At 42.0% G+C, this 21,383-nt stretch overlaps 1 protein-coding gene across 2 annotated transcripts in view; it reads left to right on the top strand.

Moving 5' to 3' along the window:
* The first annotated feature begins 9,003 nt into the window (after positions 1-9,003).
* Positions 9,004-21,383, top strand: part of nfic (nuclear factor I/C) — a 50,571-nt gene continuing 38,191 nt past the window's right edge. Inside the window, exons 1-2 of one of the 2 annotated variants that reach the window (XM_061888133.1) lie at positions 9,004-9,249; positions 20,829-20,999. In XM_061888133.1, coding sequence (XP_061744117.1) covers positions 9,199-9,249; positions 20,829-20,999 — 222 coding nt within the window. In that variant the 5' untranslated portion in view covers positions 9,004-9,198. Of the gene's footprint in view, positions 9,250-13,657; positions 13,949-20,828; positions 21,000-21,383 lie in introns of those variants that run through there. The other variant, XM_061888132.1, reaches the window with a different exon arrangement.

The raw sequence follows: 21,383 nt of genomic DNA, 5'->3' as shown, positions 1-21,383 counted from the left end.
TTTATTTAGGGATATTCCGGGACCGGTAAAATTTTGAAAAAAAATACAACAAGCCACTGGGAACTGATTTTTATTGTTTTTAACCCTTTTGAAATTGTGATAATGTTCCCCTTTAAAACCACTTCTCACTCCGGCACTTACCAAAGGCATGAGGTAAATTTAGGCCTGCGCTTATGAATTTGAGTGTGATGTAAGGATACTATCATGAAAAGCACATTTAATAAAAAAAAACGTTATAGTCTTACCTTTACATATAAATAAAGTCCATGTGCAGCTCCTTCTGATCAAAAGCATCGATGACTTGTTTATAGAAGTCTTCCTTATCTTTCTTCAGTTTTAAAAGTCTCTCTGTCTCGATGGAGATCTTCCTTTATTACTTCCTGCTTTCATTGAAAATCCAGTTTAGAAAACTATTTTATTTTAGATATGTAATCCTCCATGTAGGGCTGGGCGATATATCGATATGTAAGATATATCGCAGGTTTGTCTCTGTGCGATATAGAAAATGACTATATCGTAATATTCGATTACATGTTCTCACACGTTGCTTTAAGCTGCGTGTATTACATTACTGGCATGTCTCACTCCTTCTCGTCTGTCCTTCTTATCGCCCAGCCCTACCTCCATGTTAAAAGTGCAAGTCAGACGAAAAAAATAAACGATCGCTGCTCACTCTTGCTGCTTGTTGTCACTTCTTCTGCAGCCGAGTAGTCGCAAAAAGGATCACTAGCTGCAGCCGAGTAGTCGCAAGAAGGATCACTAGCGCCCTCTACCACCAGGAGGCGGGAGTCATTTAATGACTCATATTTGACACACGTAGCTACGGCATATTAATAAAACATAGCTGCTTACTGTTCTTTTTAGCATATTCAATAGCTTGGACCTTAAATCCTATTGAATAGCTCTTAATCTTCTTCCCTTTATGCGATTTCAAATGATTGAAATCAGCCTCCTCCATTTTGAAAATGATGACAGGTGAAGTGTCACTCGTGACGTGACGAGTTTGACCCGGTGGAAATTCTAGACGTGCGCGAATAAAAATAATATTTTGCAAACGAGTTTGGCCCGGCAGTAATTCTAGGCAGGCACATACTATATACCCGGCGGCAATTCAAGGAAATACGGTATGTCAAAACCTTATTTTTTATGGCAAAAAAAGACAAAATATGCAACATTTCCCCCAAACACTTTTCAAAGTGGAATATTTGATGTGAAGTCATTGGAGTTTGAAATAGGTCAGTAATTCAAAACAAAATATATTTGAATTCATTATTACTGTTTGACCAATGACAGTTTAAAAAAGTCCCAGTAAAATTCTCAGGGATCCAAAAGGGCCAACGTATAAAAGTGTCAAAAAAAGTGATACTTTAAAAAAAAAAAATGTATTTCAACGTTTAAGTCCCTATAGATCTATAGGTCATTTTAAGTTTTTTTAATTATGGTTTCATGTGTTTTATGCAGTTTTTTGAAAAGGTAAACTTTGTTTTGTTTTTTATGGCAAACACACACAAAAATGCCATATTTCCCCCCCCAAAAATATTTCAAATGGAATTATTGATGTGAACTAAATGGAGCCCTGAATAGGCCATTGATTTGGATTCGTTATATTTTTTTAGCAATGACAGCCAGTAAGAATCAATCAATCATCCATCCATCCATTTCTACCGCTGGCGCCTATCTAAGCTACAATTGGGCGGAAGGCGGGGTACACCCTGGACAAGTCGCCACCTCATCACAGTGCCAACACAGATAGACAACATTCACACACTAGGGACCATTTAGTGTTGCCAATCAACCTATCCCCAGGTGCATGTCTTTGGTGGTGGGAGGGGCCTATCCCCAGGTGCATGTCTTTGGAGGTGGGAGGGGCCTATCCCCAGGTGCATGTCTTTGGAGGTGGGAGGGGCCTATCCCCAGGTGCATGTGTTTTGCAGGTGGGAGGGGCCTATCCCCAGGTGCATGTCTTTGGAGGTGGGAGGGGCCTATCCCCAGGTGTATGTCTTTGGAGGTGGGAGGGGCCTATCCCCAGGTGCATGTGTTTTGCAGGTGGGAGGGGCCTATCACCAGGTGCATGTCTTTGGAAGTGGGAGGGGCCTATCACCAGGTGCATGTCTTTGGAGGTGGGAGGGGCCTATCCCCAGGTGCATGTGTTTTGCAGGTGGGAGGGGCCTATCACCAGGTGCATGTCTTTGGAGGTGGGAGGGGCCTATCCCCAGGTGCATGTCTTTGGAAGTGGGAGGAAGCCGGAGTACCCGGAGGGAACCCACGCATTCACGGGGAGAACATGCAAACTCCACACAGAAAGATCCCGAGCCTGGATTTGAACCCAAGACTGCAGGACCTTTGTATTGTGAGGCAGACGCACTAACCCCTCTGCCACCGTGAAGCCCATCGATCAATCAATCAATCAATGTTTATTTATATAGCCCTAAATCACAAGTGTCTCAAAGGGCTGTACAAACCACAACGACATCCTCGGTAGGGCAAGGAAAAACTCACACCCAGTGGGACGTCTGTGACAGTGACAATGATGTTGAATTTACAACCCCCTGGCGCTCTTCTGTACTGTTTTTATAATGTTTTGTAAAGTTTATACTGTTGTTGGACTTATTTTGATCATTGTTTCTCAACTCTTTGTAAATGTTGAAATTTATAAATATATATATATTTTTAAAAGACAGTGACAATGTTTACTATGAGAAACCTTGGAGAGGACCGAAAGCAATGGATGTCGAGCGGGTCTAACATGATATTGTGAAAGTCCAATCCATAGTGGAAGAAGAAAATTTACAATTTACCCGTCGATCTACGTTCCCATCCTCACCTATGGTCATGACCGGAAGGACAAGATCTCGGGTACAAGAGTGTCCTCAGCCGGGTGGCGGGGCTCCCTCTTAGAAATAGGGTGAGAAGCTCTCCACATGGAGAGGAGCCAGATGAGGTGGTTCGGGCATCTGCTGAGGATGCCACCCAAACACCTCCCTCGGGAGGTGTTTCAGGCACGTCCGACCGGCAGGAGGCCACAGGGAAGACCCAGGACACGTTGGGAAGACTACGTCTCCCGGCTGGCCCGGGAACGCCTCCGGATCCCCTGGGAAGAGCTGGACCAGGTGGCTGAGGAGAGGGAAGTCTGGGCTTCTCTGCTTAGGCTGCTGCCCCCGCGGAAGATAAGCGGAAGAAAATGGATGGATGGATGAATGAGTGTTATTTTTTAATGAATTCTGCTCGTGTGCCTCCGGATTTTTTCAATGAAAACAAAGTTGAATAGCAGTGTGTTTGTTTGGGCACATCTACAACCCCTGTTTCCATATGAGTTGGGATATTGTGTTAGATGTAAATATAAACAGAATACAATGAATTGCTAATAATTTTCAAGCCATATTCAGTTGAATATGCTACAAAGACAACATATTTGATGTTCGAACTCATAAACATTTTTTTTTGCAAATAATAATTAACTTTAGAATTTGATGCCAGCAACACGTGACAAATAAGTTGGGAAAGGTGGCAATAAATACGGATAAAGTTGAGGAATGCTCATCAAACACTTATTTGGAACATCCCACAGGTGTGCAGGCTAATTGGGAACAGGTGAGTGCCATGATTGGCTATAAAAACAGCTTCCCAAAAAATGCTAAGTAATTCACAAACAAGGATGGGGCGGGGGTCACCACTTTGTAAGCAAATTGTCAAACAGTTTTAGAACAACATTTCTCAACAAGCTATTGCAAGGAATTTAGCGATTTTACCATCTACGGTCTGTAAAATCATCAAAAGGTTCTGAGAATCCGGAGAAATCACTGCACGTAAGCGATGATATTACGGACGTTTGATCCCTCAGGCGGTACTGCATCAAAAAGCGACATCAGTGTGTAAATGATATCACCACATGGGCTCAGGAACACTTCATAAATCCACTGTCAGTAACTACAGTTGGTCGCTACATCTGTAAGTGCAAGTTAAAACTCTACTATGGAAAGTGAAAGCCATTTATCAACAACACCCAGGAACGCCGCCGGCTTGGCTGGGCCCGAGCTCATCTATGATGGACTGATGCAAAGTGACAAAGTGTTCTGTGGTCTGACTAGTCCATATTTCAAATTATATATGGAAACTGTGGACGTGGTGTCCTCCGAACAAAGAGTAAAATAACCATCTGGATTGTTATAGGCGCATAGTTCATAAGCCAGCATGTGTGATGGTATGGGGGTGCATTAGTGCCCAAGGCATGGGTAACTTATACATCTGTGAAGGCACCATTAATGCTGAATGGTCCATACAGGTTTTGGAGCAACATATGTTGTCATCCAAGCAACATTATCATGGACGCCCCTGCTTATTTCAGCAAAACAACGCCAAGCCACGTGTTACAACAGCGTGACTTCGTAGTAAAATAGTGCGGGTACTTTCCTGGCCAGCCTGCAGTCCAGACATGTCTCCCATGGAAAATGTGTGGCGCATTATGAAGCGTAAAATACGCCAAGCCACGTGTTACAACAGCGTGACTTCGTAAAAAAAGAGTGTGGGTACTTTCCTGGCCCGCCTGCAGTCCAGACATGTCTCCCACGGAAAATGTGTGGTGCATTATGAAGCGTAATATACGACAGCGGAGACCCCGGACTGTTGAACGACTGAAGCTCTACATAAAACAAGAATGGGAATGAATTCCACTTTCAAAGCTTCATCAATTAGTTTCCTCAGTTCCCAAACGTTTGAGTGTTGTTAAAAGAAAAGGTGATGTAACACAGTGGTGAACATGCCCTTTCCCAACTACTTTGGCACGTGTTGCAGCCATGAAATTCTAAGTTAATTAATATTTGCCAAAAAATAAAGTAGCATATTCAACTGAATATGGGTTGAAAAGGATTTGCAAATCATTGTATTCTGTTTATATTTACATCTAACACAATTTCCCAACTCATATGGAATCAGGGTTTGTATATCATCCGTCCAAATGATGCTGGGCAGTAGACTGACTTTTCTTGCTATTCAAATAAAAGTTCATTTCGATGTGACTCTTATGCAGGTCCAATAAAGTCGGTGTAGTTGCAGCAGCGGGGCAGCAAGGAGCACGAGACCTCCTGGGGGAGGTAAAGAGAAAAAGGTGAACGTCCATTCTGCTCTGCCGCAGCCTGCCGGGGGGGAGGGGGAAGGGGGTGCCGGACGGGGCTTGACGCGGGACGGTTCTGGTCGTGGAACGTGTGGAGGATGGACTAAACCCCCCCCCCCCCCCCCCCGCGTCCCCGCTGGCCCGGACAGCATCGCGGCGGTGACATGGAGTGAAACGGGAGGGCGGCTGGAGATGGGCCGGCGTTGACAAACCTTCAACTTCCTCGGCTGGCGGCTCAGTTCGGACATGGTAGGACATACAAGCTGTTCCGAGTCCCCGAACGTCTCTTTTCGGTCACCCCACCCCCCCAAAAAAAAGTGTCAACGAGACGAGTTTCTGGAAAAATTGTGCTCAGCAAGTCTGCTGTCTTCCCGCCGCTCTCGTCTGTAATGTCCCGTGTTTAGTTTGGAACTGCCTGTGTGGCGTCTGCCAAACTTCATTCACAATACAGCACATTCTACAACATACGCACGTCGGCGGAGCAGCGCTGCTCATACGACACAACCGGTTACATTTTTAAAACACTAAGGATTTAAACTGGAATTCGGTTGACAAACAGCTGCGATACACAACCCTGAGCATGATAAAAGCTCCCCTTTAAGAGTGGAGTCGCCGGCCAACTGCTCGTCACACTGTCCTCGCATGGCGGAAGTTAGCGTTGGAAACGAATGTCAAACTTGCTATTTTCTCGCTTTCGGCCTTTTTATTCTTTCTCATGTTGACGCCGAATTTCGCGAAACACTACCTAAATCGAGGCTATCGGTTTTTCAACACCAAACGCCGCCCGATTCCCCCAGGAATATCGGGTCAAGTTAGATGTGTTGCTTTTTCTAAGGGTGTTCGGAGTAGGGACGGCACGGTGGTAAAGCGGACCTGTCGGTGCTGCGGGGGACTCGAACTCGCGTGTACGCGCGCGTGCGTGTGAGGCCAAGACCACTTTGGAGGCTCCGGGTTGAATTTTGGAGCGTGTCCGGGCGAGAGAAGGCCAAGTTGAAGTTCACCCGGGCTCCAACTGTCGGCTTGTTACTCAGCAGAAAATGGCCGCACTCGGACTCAGCGGGCAGAGGGAGAGTCTGTGGCCGACAGAGGGCCTCTCATCCCGGCGCACAGCTGGACAAAGAGCCGCCGTCGTCATGTGCGGCTGCTGCATTAATAAGAAGTAGCACACAAAGACAAAAGGCCAAGTCACTGTTTACGGCTTGAAGTGAAAATGTTTATTTGAACCTCCACACTCTATGCCTGCTGTACAAAATACATCCTTAATAAATACTACTAATAAATATACAGCAGCGGTGTACAAAGTGCGGCCCGGGGGCCATTTGTGGCCCGCAGGTCATTTTTTAACGGCCCCACAGCACATTTTAAAAATACTATGGAAAACAATTAAAAACATAAAAAGTGGTATAAAAGAGCAAACAAGTGAAATGTAACAAGAACAGGATGCAATGTTTAGTCTGATAACACAAAGCTGCCATGCAGGCTGTTTCTTTCTTTAAAGGGGAACATTATCAGCAGACCTATGTAAGCGTCAATATATACCTTGATGTTGCAGAAAAAAGACCATATGTTTTTTTAACCAATTCCTGAACTCTAAAAGGGTGAATTTGGCGATTTGAACACCTTTCAATTGTTCGATGACCTTTCACCTGTGACGTTACAACGGGAAGCAATCCGCCATTTTCTCAAACACATTACACACACCAAGTCAAATCAGCTCTGTTATTTTCCGTATTTTCGACTGTTTTCCGTACCTTGTCTCGTCGGTGTGTTGTCGGAGGTTGTAACAACACGATCAGGGATGGATTTAAGTTGACTTACGTGGAGTGATTAGCACGGCATGCTAATCGATGCTAACATGCTATTTAGGCTAGCTGTATGTACGTATTGCATTGTTATGCCTCATTTGTAGCTATATTTGCATCCAGCCTTTCCCTCAACCCAGATTTAATGCCAAACAAACACATACCAATCGACAGATTTAAGTTGCATCAGTGTCAAAGGAGGCGAAAGTCCCTCGTTTGTGCTGCACATTTTACTGATTATAGCGATGCTACGACAGAGATGATAGGGACGGCGTGGCGCAGTGGGAGAGTGGCCGTGCGCAACCCGAGGGTCCCTGGTTCAAATCCCACCTAGTACCAACCTTGTCACGTCCGTTGTGTCCTGAGCAAGACACTTCACCCTTGCTCCTGATGGGTGCTGGTTGGCGCCTTGCATGGCAGCTCCCTCCATCAGTGTGTGAATGTGTGGGTGAATGGGTAAATGTGGAAGTAGTGTCAAAGCGCTTTGAGTACCTTGAAGGTAGAAAAGCGCTATACAAGTACAACCCATTTATCATTTATGTGTGGATATCCTGCGACACTCAAAGCAGATGCATTTCCAACAATAAAGTCAACAAATCCACAAAGGTGAGTTTTGTTGATGTTATTGACTTATGTGCTAATCAGACATATTTGGTCACGGCATGACTGCCAGCTAATCGATGCTAACATGCTATTTAGGCTAGCTGTATGTACATTTGTAGCTATATTTGCATCCAGCCTTTCCCTCCACCCACATCTAATGCCAAACAAACACTTACCAATCGACGGATTTAAGTTGCTCCAGTGGTCAAAAGATGCAATCGTTGGTTAGAAGGCGATCGCCGAATTCGTCCCCGTTGCCTTTGTCTGTCGTGATATGGCTCAATAGCTTCAGTTTCTTCTTCAGTTTTGTTTTCGCTATCTGCCTCCACACTCCAACCATCCGTTTCAATACATGCGTAGTCTGTTGAATTTGCTTAAGCCGCTGAAATCCGAGTCTGAATCCGAGCTAACGTCGCTATATCTTTCTGTTCTATCTGTCATGTTTGTTTGTGTTGGTGTCACACAGTGACGTCACAGGAAAATGGACGGGTAGATTTACAGATAGCGAAAATCAGGCACTTTAAAGCTTTTTTCGGGATATTCCATGATGGGTAAAATTTAAAAAAAAACTTTGAAAAATAAAATAAGCCGCCGGGAAATGATTTTTATTGGTTTTACCCTTCTGAAATTGTGATAATGTTCCCCTTTTAAAAAAAAAAAACAGTGAATCAAAATCAATTATGAATTATTGACCAATTCAAGGCTACAATTACGTCACATTTGGGGGCAAATGTTGCATATTTTGTGTTTACCATATAAAAAAACTGAGCTGTTTTTTTTTCAAAGAAGGGCCTAAAACAAAAAAACAAACTACAAAAAAAACTTAGAATAGAGAAATAGATCTGAAGTTGATCTCGAGACCATTGTGTTAAAAGTAAACAGTAAAAAAATATATATATTATTTATTTTCTAACACTTGAATGAGTAAGACCCCTTAGGATCAGTGTGTTTTGTTTTTAAGTGTCATTGCACAAATGATAATAGTGAATTAAAATCAATGGTGTTATGAGTTGTTGACCTTTTTACGGCTCCAATTATTATATAATCTCAAATATTCTACTTAAAATTGTATTGGGTGAAAATATTGCCTATTTTGTGTTTTTTTTACATAAAAAACATGGTTTTCTCTGACAAAAAGAGCATACAACTTAAATCTTTACAAATGTCATATTGACAGATAGATCTAATGTTGATCTAGAGATGTAAAACTTGAATAATAATAAAAATAATAATACTGAATAATGACACATTTTTAACATTTTATTTTTACAAAACCCTTTGGGGTCCCCGGGATCAAGCCTGAGTGGAGGCCTAACTGTGCATTTTTTATACATATATTGTATTGGTTTTTAAAATAAATGGCCCCTGCTGGCTTTGATTTTTCAGTGTACAGCCCTCAGTGGAAAAAGTTTGGACACCCCTGATAGTTTTAGTACAGGGTGCATTCAAGATCACAACTTGTTTGCACACGTTCGCCTCTGCTAAAAGTCCTGAGTGGGCCCATCAAGGTTTTATTGCTCTCCAGGTTCTGCAGGCAGCATAACAAAACATTTGAAGTGTTCACTGCATACTTGCAACAATGTTGTAGAAAAGGCATCTGGAGACGACGACAGCGCGAGTCATTTTGTCGCCGAAAGAACGTTCCACTTGGCGTGGCTCAGTTATTTTGGTATAGTCGTCACAATGTTGCACAAAACTGCGAGCTGCTTTTACTTTGGAAGTGTTTCCCATGTGGTAAGTAATGGACAACATCTGACTCAAACCGTGGCTGTTCTAAACACTTTGTAAGGTTTACAGGCAACGTTTGCCACATTTTGACATTAATATGTGCCGTTCAAGTGTAAAAAGAAGTATGAAGTGTTAAAGTGGGCCTATAATGAAACACCAACTTTTCTTACCTGTCGGTATATGTTTTTGTGTATTTGGGATATGTTCCGAAAAAGGGAAATCCATGGAGGTATTCATAAAACAATCTTGCCTTCTTCCTAACTTGCTCCAACGACTCGTTGGGAATTTGAGACTTAGGTGCCGTATTTTGCCTTAGTTTTGTCATATATGGTCCAAATATGGTCGAGGTATACCAGAAGAGCTTTACAGGAGTCCGCTATTTTTATTCAGTTGTAGTCTGTCGTGGTCAATAAGCAGACTGGCTCATACATGCACATGCATGCTTAAATCCCTCGCTGTTTTGGCCATTTGAAGAAAAAGTAGCGCATAGTTTTAACTTGCAAAAAGTACAACATGGCTGACGGGACTTGACACAGACAGGGGGGTGGGGGTCGGCTTGGAAGAGGATTTCAACCTGAAAAACCTGCAAAATGTTGCATCCTAAAGACAGTCAGAAAGCGGCGTGAAGACGGTCTATAAAACAATCTGTGCTGACCAACAAACCACATTCACCACAAATAAGTGTTTTAAGTGTAGAAAAAAAAAACTTTGTTGTTTTTGGTTAATGATAACGATTTGTCGAGCTAACGTTAGCTAGCATTGAATGTGTGGTCCATCGCAGGGGTGTCCAGACTTTTTGAACGGGGGGCTGCATTGGGATAAAAAATTTGGTCGGGGCCAAAAGCTGACTGCATGCAAAGTAATCATATATATATATATATATATATATATATATATGCATATATGTGTGTGTGTGTGTGTATATGTATGTATATATATATATGTATATATATATGTACACACACATATATACATACATACATTGATATATATACACACGCATATATATATATATATATACATCAATGTATATATATAATATATATGCATATCAATGTATATATATGTATGTATGTATTGATATATATCAATGTGTATATATATATGTATATACAGTATGTATGTATATATATATATGTATGTGTGTATATATATATAATATATATATATATATATATATATATATATAAAGAGCCTTCCGCCCGATTGTAGCTGAGATAGGTACCATCGCGACAGGCGGTAGAAAATGGATGGATATATATATATATATATATATATATATATATATACACAGTATATATATGTATCAGATAGGCGACCCCCAAAAGAGACAAGCAGTAGAAAATGAATGGATGGATTTATACATGTAGATTTACTGTTTATATGTATATGTGTGTGTGTTTTACATATTTTAATGATATAATGGATATAATTCATCATTATTAAAATCGAATATTAAAAGTATGTGGAAGTTCACCTCCTACCTTCTTTTCTTCCGTGACTACCTCTTTAAAGCTTTGTAATCAATCAGAAATACCATGCATCTAAAAGTCAAACATGGATAAGTGGGGAGAGAGTATAAAGCATTTTTGGATTTAAATAGTTGTAATTTAAACAATTTTATGGTGATGGGGTGTTTTTTTAAATAATAGCCACAAAGTTCAGTAAACAGGTTGTGTTAGGTGTGACTATATTTGTCAAATGTTTGTGCTGCATCATGACTAGGAAAGGTTGTTTGGATTGGGTTATATAAATGAATGCTGTGCTTGTAAAGTCAAGATAATATCGTTAGGGTCAGCGACACGAGTTTCTCACATTGTTTATAGGCAGGCGGCAAGTGGCCACCCCTCAGCTCCCTGGGTATTAAAATGAAATATGAAAACACTCCCCAAAGACCAGTTGCATATTGAAGTTTAAAGCCTGCCTTTGTTTCGTGGGCCAAATTGGAAATACCGGCACACCGCATTTGGCCCGCAGGCTGTGGTTTGGATACCCCTGGTCTATTTAAAATGAGTTGCTTCTCTGCTAATGCTTTTGTGTATTGTGCAACAATATGAACATTTCACAACACAGTTATTGTCACTGTATTGTGGAATGTACTCTGACAAAACTTAAAATAACTCTTTTGTAAATACGCTTTGACACTATTGCCACATTCACACACTGATGGAGGGAGCTGCCATGCAAGGCCCTAACCACCACCCATCAGGAGCAAGGGTGAAGTGTCTTGCTCAAGGACACAACAGATGTTACTAGGTTGGTAAAAGGTGGGGATCGAACCAGGACAAACAAATTAAATACGATATGTAAATAGTCACACAATATTATTTTTTGGGCAGAAGAAATATGTTATATAATAATAATGTTCTTTCTACTTAAGAGCCATGTTATGCATTTTAATATGTACAAATGTGTTAGTGTTTTTTTTTTTAATGATGAAGGCAAAAACGTGTGTTGGGTGAAGTCACGCAAATTGACTTTCTGTTGTCATGTTGCTTGGAGTATCCATCCATCTGTCAGCAAGCACAGCCTGTATGTTCATTGTACGCAATTAAATATCTTAGTTGCTCAGGCAGTGATGTGTTTATACGAGTTTTAGATTGGGCAGTGTCCTCTTTTAAAGAAGAAAGACCTTCGTGTCTCTTGTTTTCACGTTAGCATTAGCTTGCGTCTCCAGTCGCTAAAGGAGCAGCGTTTATAAAAGTGTTGCTAATCAGGAGGATTTACATTTAAAATAATAATACTAAGTGTGGGGAGTTTCCTCACGGTTTGTCAATTGCTGTTTATCCTTACTCCCTGCTTGGCACTCAGCATCAAGGGTTGGAATTGGGGGTTAAATCACTAAATGATTCCATCCATCCATCTTCTTCCGCTTATCCGGGGTCGGGTCGCGGGGGCAACAGCCTAAGCAGGGAAGCCCAGATTTCCCTCTCCCCAGCCAATTGGTCCAGCTCTTCCCAGGGGATCCTGAGGCGTTCCCAGGCCAGCCGGGAGACTTGGTTTTCCCAACGTGTCCTGGGTCTACCCCATGATTCCCGGGCGTGAAACATCATTGAAAATCATGTTCATCCATCCATTAATACCGCTTATTCCCTTTGGGGATCTCAGCTACAATTGGGTTGAAGGCCAGGTGCATCCTGGACAAGTCGCCACCTCATCGCAGGTCCAACACAGATAGACAGACAACATTCACACACTAGGACCATTTAGTGTTGCCAATCAACCTATCCCCAGGTGCATGTCTTTGGAGGTGGGAGGGGCCTATCCCCAGGTGTATCTCTTTGGAGGTGGGAGGGGGCCTATCCCCAGGTGCATGTCTTTGGAAGTGGGAGGAAGCCGGAGTAGAACCCACCATTCACGAGGAGAACATGGAAACTCCACACAGAAAGATCCCGGGTCCGGGATTGAACCCAGGACTAGTCAGGACCTTTGTATTGTGAGGCAGACGCACTAACCCCTTTTTCACCGTTCTGCCCAAAAAATCATGTTGTTTCCTAGAATTTGTGTTTTAGAGTACTGGTTGAAAAATGACCAAAATCCAACGGTCAAATCAACGTCACAACCTGTCATTGACTAAACGTTGTTAAAAAGCATGTTGTTTCAACGTTGTATGTGCTTTGTAGAATATTGAGCGGAAAATAACCAAAATTCAATGGTCAAATCAACACCACAACCTGACATTGATTAAACATCATCAAAAATCATGTTGTTTCGTTGAATGTGTGTTGTCGAGTACTCGTTGAAAATTGACCAAGATCCAACAGTCGAATCAACGTCACAACTTGTCATTAAATTAACGTTAAAAAAGCATGTTGTTTCAACGTTGTATTTGTGTTGTAGAATAATGGTTGGAAAATGACCGAAATTCAACGGTCAAATCAACGTCACAACCTGACATTGATTAGACGTTAGGTTGTGAGTTCAAACCCAGACTATAAAAATGGGAGCCATTACCTCCCTGCTTGGCACTCAGCATCAAGGCTTGGAATTGTGGGTTTAATCATCCAAGTGATTCCCGGGCGTGGCCATTGCTGCTGCTCACTGTTCCCCTCGCCTCCCAGGCGGTGAGCAAGGGGATGAGTCAAATGCAGAGGACAAACTTCACACCTAAATTGTGTGTGTGACAATCATTGCTACTTTAATTTGAGCTTTACATCCCTACCACTTTAAATCATTTAAAAATGTTTTGTTAAACCACTTCTAGTTCGATTAATAACCTTTGGTTTTATTGTTATGTTTGTGTGGTTATAAAATGCGACTTTGAGCAAGTTGCCACAGCTTCTTCAAGTAAACAGGAAACTTGATATTGTATGACTGGCTATTTTGCAAAGTGCGGGGGTGAAAGTTTTCCAACCCAAAAATAAATGAAAGTGAAAGAAATGCTATTTAGTAAGAGTGCCGCACGTGAATCTGCAGCTTTAAGTGACTTCTCTGGGATGGGCTCCCTCCACGTCATCCCTCTTCTCTCTTTTTATTTTTTTGAATCCCAACTCGCCTCTTTCCTGCGTGGACGTGACACGCTCCTCGGCGCCATTAGCAACTTTTCCCTCTCCTCTTTTCCCGCCATCCCCACCGTTCCCGCCGCGTCCCCTAATATGGCGCGAAGACGCGGAGTCATCTGAGGACTCGGGGCGGAAGAGGAGGCGATGACGCGCTAATACTGCTGCCGTCCAACATGATGTGGTCTCCTCTTGCTCTGTGTCAGGTAAACAAAGACGGACAAAAAAAAGAAGCGTCGGTGCTTTTTTTTTTTTTTTTTGTTCGACACGACACTGCAGGCGCAAGGGCTTCTTTGGAAACTCGGAAGTGACGTCACAGCTAGAGTTCATAGTGCAACTTGAGTAACAAAGTTGATTGAAGTGTTGTGATATTTCTACTGTTGACTGGCTTGCAAACATGTTGTTGGACAAGAGTTATAACTTATGTGTTAGTTTGGAGACTCTGCATTAAATGCAGCAGAATTAGTCAAAAGGCTGTTTTCCTCTTTTCTCCCTTTAAGTGAGACTAAAAAAGATTATACTGTGAACAATGCAGATAGAGAAGTCAGTTAGGGTTGCCAAGTCCCCTGGAAAAAAAAACTAAGGCACCAATGTTAATTTTGACAGCTGTTTTTCATTTAGTTTTAGTCATAGTCTCCTGACGAATATGTATTTTTGTCATCTAAAATAATTGACTTTCCCTCAACGTTTTTGTGGACTAAAATTACAGTAACTCTGCGATGAGGTGGCGACTTGTCCAGGGTGTACCCCACCTTATGCCCCAATGCAGCTGAGATAGGCTCCAGCACCCCCTGCGACCCTACAAATGACAAGCGGTAGAAAATGGATGGATGGATTACAGTAAATTTTGTCGACTAAAATATCAAGTGTAGCAGACTATCTGTCTTGGCCCCGCGATGAGGTGGCGACTTGTCCAGGGTGTACCCCGCCTTACGCCCCAATGCAGCTGAGATAGGCTCCAGCACCCCCTGTAACCCTACAAATGACAAGCGGTAGAAAATGGATGGATGGATTACAGTAAATTATGTCAACTAAAATATCAAGTGTAGCAGACTATCTATGTTGGCCCTGTGATGAGGTGGTGACTTGTCCAGGGTGTACACGCATTCCGCCCCAATGCAGCTGAGATAGGCTCCAGGGACCCAAAAAGGGACAAGCGGTAGAAAATGGATGGATGAATAACATTAAATTTTGTCGACTAAAATATCAAGTGTAGTAGACTATCTGTGATGGCCCCGCGATGAGGTGGTGACTTGTCCAGGGTGTACACGCATTCCGCCCCAATGCAGCTGAGATAGGCTCCAGGGACCCAAAAAGGGACAAGCGGTAGAAAATGGATGGATGAATAACATTAAATTTTGTCGACTAAAATATCAAGTGTAGTAGACTATCTGTGATGGGCCCGCGATGAGGTGGTGACTTGTCCAGGGTGTACACCGCCTTCCGCCCGACTGCAGCTGAGATAGGCTCCAGCAGCCCCCGCCATCCCAAAAGGGACAAGCAGTAGGAAATGGATGGATGGATGAAGGCGATGCATCTTTGAAGTTTTCTTGAAAGCATTTTCATTCAATATTATTGCAGAGCATCTCAGACATTTAATGCACAAGCCCTCGGACCCACGTTTTTCTCAAAATTTGGCCCCCGTAGTCCAAATAATTGCAGGCCTGGCTTAAACTGCTGCAGACTTGTGAAGCTATTGGCGTTTGAAAGAATCTATTGATATTTTGCAGAGTATTTTTAATTTTCACGATGAAAAAATTACAGGACAAAGTGCATCCTTTGACAGCTCAACACGGATCGCGTACTTTTGTTTACAAATACAGGACAATTCAGTTTTTCAAAGGGAAGGTTAGCCACCCTAAAGTCAGACAAACTCTTCCTTCCTTGCTAAAAAAAAAGTAGTATGTATTTTGTACATAGCGGCCACTTATTTTGCTACCCTGAACATTTTTTTATTTCATAATATCAACATTTTCTGCAATAATGCAAGGTGTTGATAGATTGAGTCTTGGTTGTTATTATTTAGCTGTTTACTCTTTTTTGGATCAATTTACCACCACATGAATTATTTTCTTGTTATCATTTGGTTTCTTCCATATTATTTAAGTAGAATAAGTTAATAATAAATTAACGCACGCTTGCGGTTAACATAATAGTTTGGATGTTTGCGGTGCTGTACATGATACATTTGCACGACTACACGACCATTAAGGATGCGCATAAAAAAACGATTCACATTTGAATTGCGATTCTCATTCATCCCGATTCTGAATCGATTCACGATTTCTTCAAAATCTATGTAAAAAAAAAAAAAATGAAATTTCAATTTTTCTAATAAGAATCAATTTTTAAATTAAAGCTGCAAGCAGCGTTGGTCGGGTCCGCCTTTAGCTGCTGCCCCCGCGACTCAAGCCCTGGTCTTAGTCAGACCTACATAGAGGTTTTCGTTTCATGTCTCTACGACATTCCTAACAGAAGTTACAAGCATTTTTGTCTGTGTTTTTTCCTAGGGGGCGCTAGAGCGCAATTTTGATTTTTAGGGTTTGGTTTTTGATTGGATGGCCTTTTTTGCCAGTCCTGATGTGTGTGTAAAATTTGGTGAGTTTTGAAGCATGTTAAGGGGGTGAATTTACAGATAAGCGTTTCTGGATGTTGTTGATAAGTGGCTTTCGCTTTGCATAGTAGAGCTTTAACTTGCACTTTGAAGCATTTTAAGGGGGTCGAATTAAAGCTCAAAGAGGCAAAAATGACATTTTTCAGAAAAAATTGAGCAGGGGTTCTTTGAAGGCTAGATCGCAATTTCTGCCAGTCCTGATGTGTGTGCCAAGTTTGGTGAGTTTTGAAGCATCTTAAGGGGGTCAAATTTAAGCTCAAAGAGGCAAAAATTGAATTTTTTGCGAAAATTTTGTTTTGAAGGGGTTTTTGCCAACTTCCTGTTGATTTCTGCCCTAGAAGGTAGCATTATGAAATGTAGGTCTAAGTTAGACCTACGTGACAGTTTTTGTTTCATGTCTGTACGACATTCCTAACGGAAGTTACAAGCAGTCTGTTTTTCTTTCCTTCCTAGGGGGCGCTAGCGCGCAATTTAGATTTTTCTGGTTTGGCTGCCTAATAAGTTGAGAAGGCATGCCATACCGATGTGTGTGTCAAATTTGGTGAGTTTTGAAGCATGTTAAGGGGGTGAATTTACAGATAAGCGTTTCTGGATGTTGTTGATAAATGGCTTTCGCTTTGCATAGTAGAGCTTTAACTTGCACTTTGAAGCATTTTAAGGGGGTCAAATTACAGCTCAGAGAGGCAAAAATTACATTTTTCAGGAAAATTTGAGCAGGGGTTCTTTGAAGGCTAGACCGTTACAAGCAGTCTGTTTTTCTTTCCTTCCTAGGGGGCGCTAGCGCGCAATTTTGATTTTTCTGGTTTTGCTGCCTAATTAGTTGAGAAGGCATGCCAGACCGATGTGTGTGTCAAATTTGGTGAGTTTTGAAGCATGTTAAGGGGGTCAAATTACAGCGCATAGGTGCGCAATAAAGAAAGAAAGAAAGAATAATAATAATAAAACGCACCAGTTTCAATAGGGTCCTTTGCAATGGGCCTGGTGGACCCTGAATACGTTTCAAGTAGGCACCAGTGCCCCCCGTGACCCTAAAGGGATTAAGCGGTAGGAAATGGATGGATGGATGCTTCAAGGCTATCTCCAGGAGCTTTTCTTACCTTTAACAAGGTATGAAAATATTATGATTTTTATACCTAATAATACATTGCGAAAAGGGGTTTGAATCGAGAATCGTGTTGAATGGAGGATTCATTCTGAATGGAATTGTCACCTCAGGAATCAAAATGGGATGGAATCATTAGGTGTCCACAGATTCACCCCCCTAACGAGCATGCTCCCTTGGACAGGTGGGGGAAATAATCGATTTTTAGATGTTTCGCAATTTTGGACATGTACGATTATAAAATTGATTACTAAACAGCAATAATTAGAGATGTCCGATAATGGCTTTATTGCTGATATCCAGTATTCTGATATTGTCCAACTCTTCATTACCGATATCAACCGATACAGTCATGGAATGAACACATTATTATGCCTATTTTTGTTGTGATGCCCCGCTGGATGCATTAAACAATGTAACAAGGTTTTCCCTAAAATTAAATTCAACAAATTTCCCCCAAAAATGCGACTTACAGTATACTCCAGTGCGACGTATATATGTTTTTTCCGTTCTTTATTATGCATTTTCGGCTAGCAAAAAAAAAAGAATATTGGAAAATACAACACTGTACTTTGAGAACCACAGGTCTAAATGCTCAAAATGTGGTGTGTGAACACATAAGACATGCACTCGTGTACAAGTTGTGTGTGTTCAGCAGTCACGTTTTACATACGTCACATCTTAAACTCACATCTCTGCTTGTTCAGTCTGTATGTGCGTGTGTGCGCGTGTGCGTGTGTGTGAGTGTGTGTTTGTGTGTGTGTGTGTGTGTGTGTGTGTAGTCTCACCTGACTTAACATACTACCACTTTCCAAGCAAAGGCGTGTTCCCCGATATTTGTTAAGTTGAAGCGAGCCTTGAAAACATAATTTCCTAATAAGATCAAGTATAAACTCAAAACCGTTAGAATATCCTGCAAAAGTCCCTTCATGTCAGCAAAAATGGACCTAAAATGTGATATAAACTCATTACACACAATGTGTTATAATTTTGATGATCATGTTTTGAAAACCCCCAATTTTCTGGGATTTTTAATTCGAGGTTTTCATAAACTAAACCGTAATCATCAAAATTATATCTTGAAATACTGTACTAAGACTATCTTATATTACTTGTTAAGTGAATTGTATTTATATAGCGCTTTTCTCTAGTGACTCAAAGCGCTTTTACATAGTGAAACCCAATATCTAAGTTACATTTAAAGCAGTGTGGGTGGCACTGGGAGCAGGTGGGTAAATTGCCTTGCCCAAGGACACAACGGCAGTGACTAGGATGGCGTAAGCGGGAATCGAACCTGCAACCCTCAAGTTGCTGGCATGGCCACTCTACCAACCGAGCTATACCGCCGGTTTCCATCTTGTAAACATCTATTTTTGTGGATTAAATTAACCTTTGCATGATATTCACATTTTTTGGAGTTTGGCCTGTATATGTTTTTAGTGTGAATAAAGAAAGTAGTTAGCCAAAAGTATTGGGATACTAGCTCAGAAGGTGAAGTGAAGTGAATTAAATTTATGTAGCGCTTTTCTCTAGTGACTCAAAGCGCTTTACATGGTGAAAGCCAATATCTAAGTTACATTTTTAAAGCAGAATGGGTGGCACTGGGAGTAGACTGGCAAAGTGTCTTGCCCAAGGACACAACGGCAGTGACCGGGATGGCATAAGCGGGGATCGAACCTGGAACCCTCAAGTTGCTTGCACGGCCCCTCTACCAACCGAGCTATACCGCCCCAATACTGTGAAGGCAATACAATAAAAACAACAAGTGAGACTCATGGAAAGGAATACGGACTTACTCTCTGATGTCTTCTTTAAGTACAGAGTTCATAAACGAGATAGTATAAGAAGTAAAACAGAAGCTAAACTTTGCACCATACTTTCTGGACCATAGGCAACACCGGATTATAAAGCGCACTGTCTATATTTGATCTTTTTTCATATGTAAGCCGCACCGGATTATAGGCCGCAATAAAGGTGTGAATTATAATTATATAGCGCTTTTTTTCTCTAGTGACTCAAAGCGCATTACATAGTGAAACCCAATATCTAAGTTACATTTAAAGCAGTGTGGGTGGCACTGGGAGCAGGTGGGTAAAGTGTCTTGCCCAAGGACACAACGGCAGTATCTAGGATGGCGGAAGCGGAGATTGAACCTGCAACCCTCAAGTTGCTGGCACGGCCACTCTACCAACCGAGCTATACTGAGTCATATTATTTTTTTTTTTCTAAATGTAAAAGACTTCCTTGTGGTCTACATCAGTGTTTTTCCAACCACTGTACAAGTGTGCTGTGAGATACAGTCTAGTATGCTGTGGGAGACTATCTATTTTCACCTATTTGGGTTAAAAATATTTTTTGCAAACCAGGAATTAGAATCCGCAAACAATGTGCTGTTGTTGAGTGTCGGTGCTGTCTAGAGATAGGCAGAGTAACCCTGTAATACTCTTCCATATCAGTAGGTGGCAGCAGGTAGCTAATTGCTTTGTAGATGTGGAGAACACGTGTGTAAGACGACAATGGTTTGTCGTGATCACAATATCCGGTGATATTGGGGGTCCGGTCCGATCCGGTGGCCATGTACAGCTTGCCTGGGGACATCTCTGCACTGCTGATCTGCCTCCGCTTGGGATGTTTTCCTGCTGGCTCCGCTGTGAACGGGACTCTCGCTGCTGTGTTGGATCCGCTTTGGACTGGCATCTCGCGACTGTGTGGATCCATTATGGATTGAACTTTCACAGTATCATGTTAGAACCGCTCGACATCCATTGCTTTCCTCCTCTCCAAGGTTCTCATAGTCATTATTGTCACCGATGTCCCACTGGGTGTGAGTTTTCCTTGCCCTTATGTGGGCCTACCGAGGATGTGGTAGTGGTTTGTGCAGCCCTTTGAGACACTAGTGATTTAGGGCAATATAAGTAAACACTGATTGATTGATATGCAGACAACAGCGGGAGGCAGGGTGCAGGTAAAAAGGTGTCTAATGCTTAAAGCAAAAATAAACAAAAGGTGAGCGCCGCTAAGAAAAGGCATTGAAACTTAGGGAAGGCTATGCAGAACGAAACTAAAACTGAACTGGCGACAAAGTAAACAAAAACAGAATGCTGGACGACAGCAAAGACTTACAGCGTGTGGAGCAGATGGTGTCCACAAAGTACATCCGAACATGACATGACAATCAACAATGTCCCCACAATCTCTTTTTCTGATGAAAACAAGTCCAATATGCACCTAGGTGTGCCACTGTAATGCCTTATGAAAACATGGGGCATACTTTTTTTCCCCAAAACGCTGGTTTTCCAAGCTGTCCATATTGGGTAGGAGTTTAAAGCCGGACTGCGAGGCGGACTCTGACCGTGTCTTTGTCTCGCAGGATGAGTTCCATCCGTTCATCGAGGCTCTGCTGCCGCAAGTCCGCGCCTTCGCCTACACCTGGTTCAACCTGCAGGCCAGGAAGAGGAAGTACTTCAAGAAGCACGAGAAGAGGATGACCAAAGAAGAGGAGAGAGCCGTCAAAGAAGAACTACTCGGGGAGAAGGCAGAGGTGCGTGGATACTCAGACATGTTTCCAACATGTTCGTTTGTCGCGTTTAAACTTGCGCAACTCAAGAAGTACAAAGAAGCAGACTTGAATTATTCTTGTCTCTGTCGTTTTTAATGACTTGCTACATTTGTCATGTATGTAAAACTTTGTGTTTGTCTTGATATACAAAAGCTAAAAGCAGTGAAGTTGTCACCTCGTGTAAAAGGTAAATAAAAAGAGAATACAACAAATCCTTTTCAACTTATATTCAATTAAATAGACTGCAAAGACAAGATATTTCACATTCACACTGAGAAATGTTGTTATTTTTGGCAAATATTAGCTCATTTGGAATTTGATGCCTGCAACATGTTTCAAAAAAGCTGGCAAAAGTGACAAAAAAGA

The sequence above is a fragment of the Nerophis ophidion genome, linkage group LG26 (assembly GCF_033978795.1).
Source record: "Nerophis ophidion isolate RoL-2023_Sa linkage group LG26, RoL_Noph_v1.0, whole genome shotgun sequence".
Lineage (NCBI taxonomy): Eukaryota > Metazoa > Chordata > Actinopteri > Syngnathiformes > Syngnathidae > Nerophis > Nerophis ophidion.
Note: the sequence above shows the minus strand (reverse complement) of the source record. Positions and strands in the feature narration are given on the sequence as shown.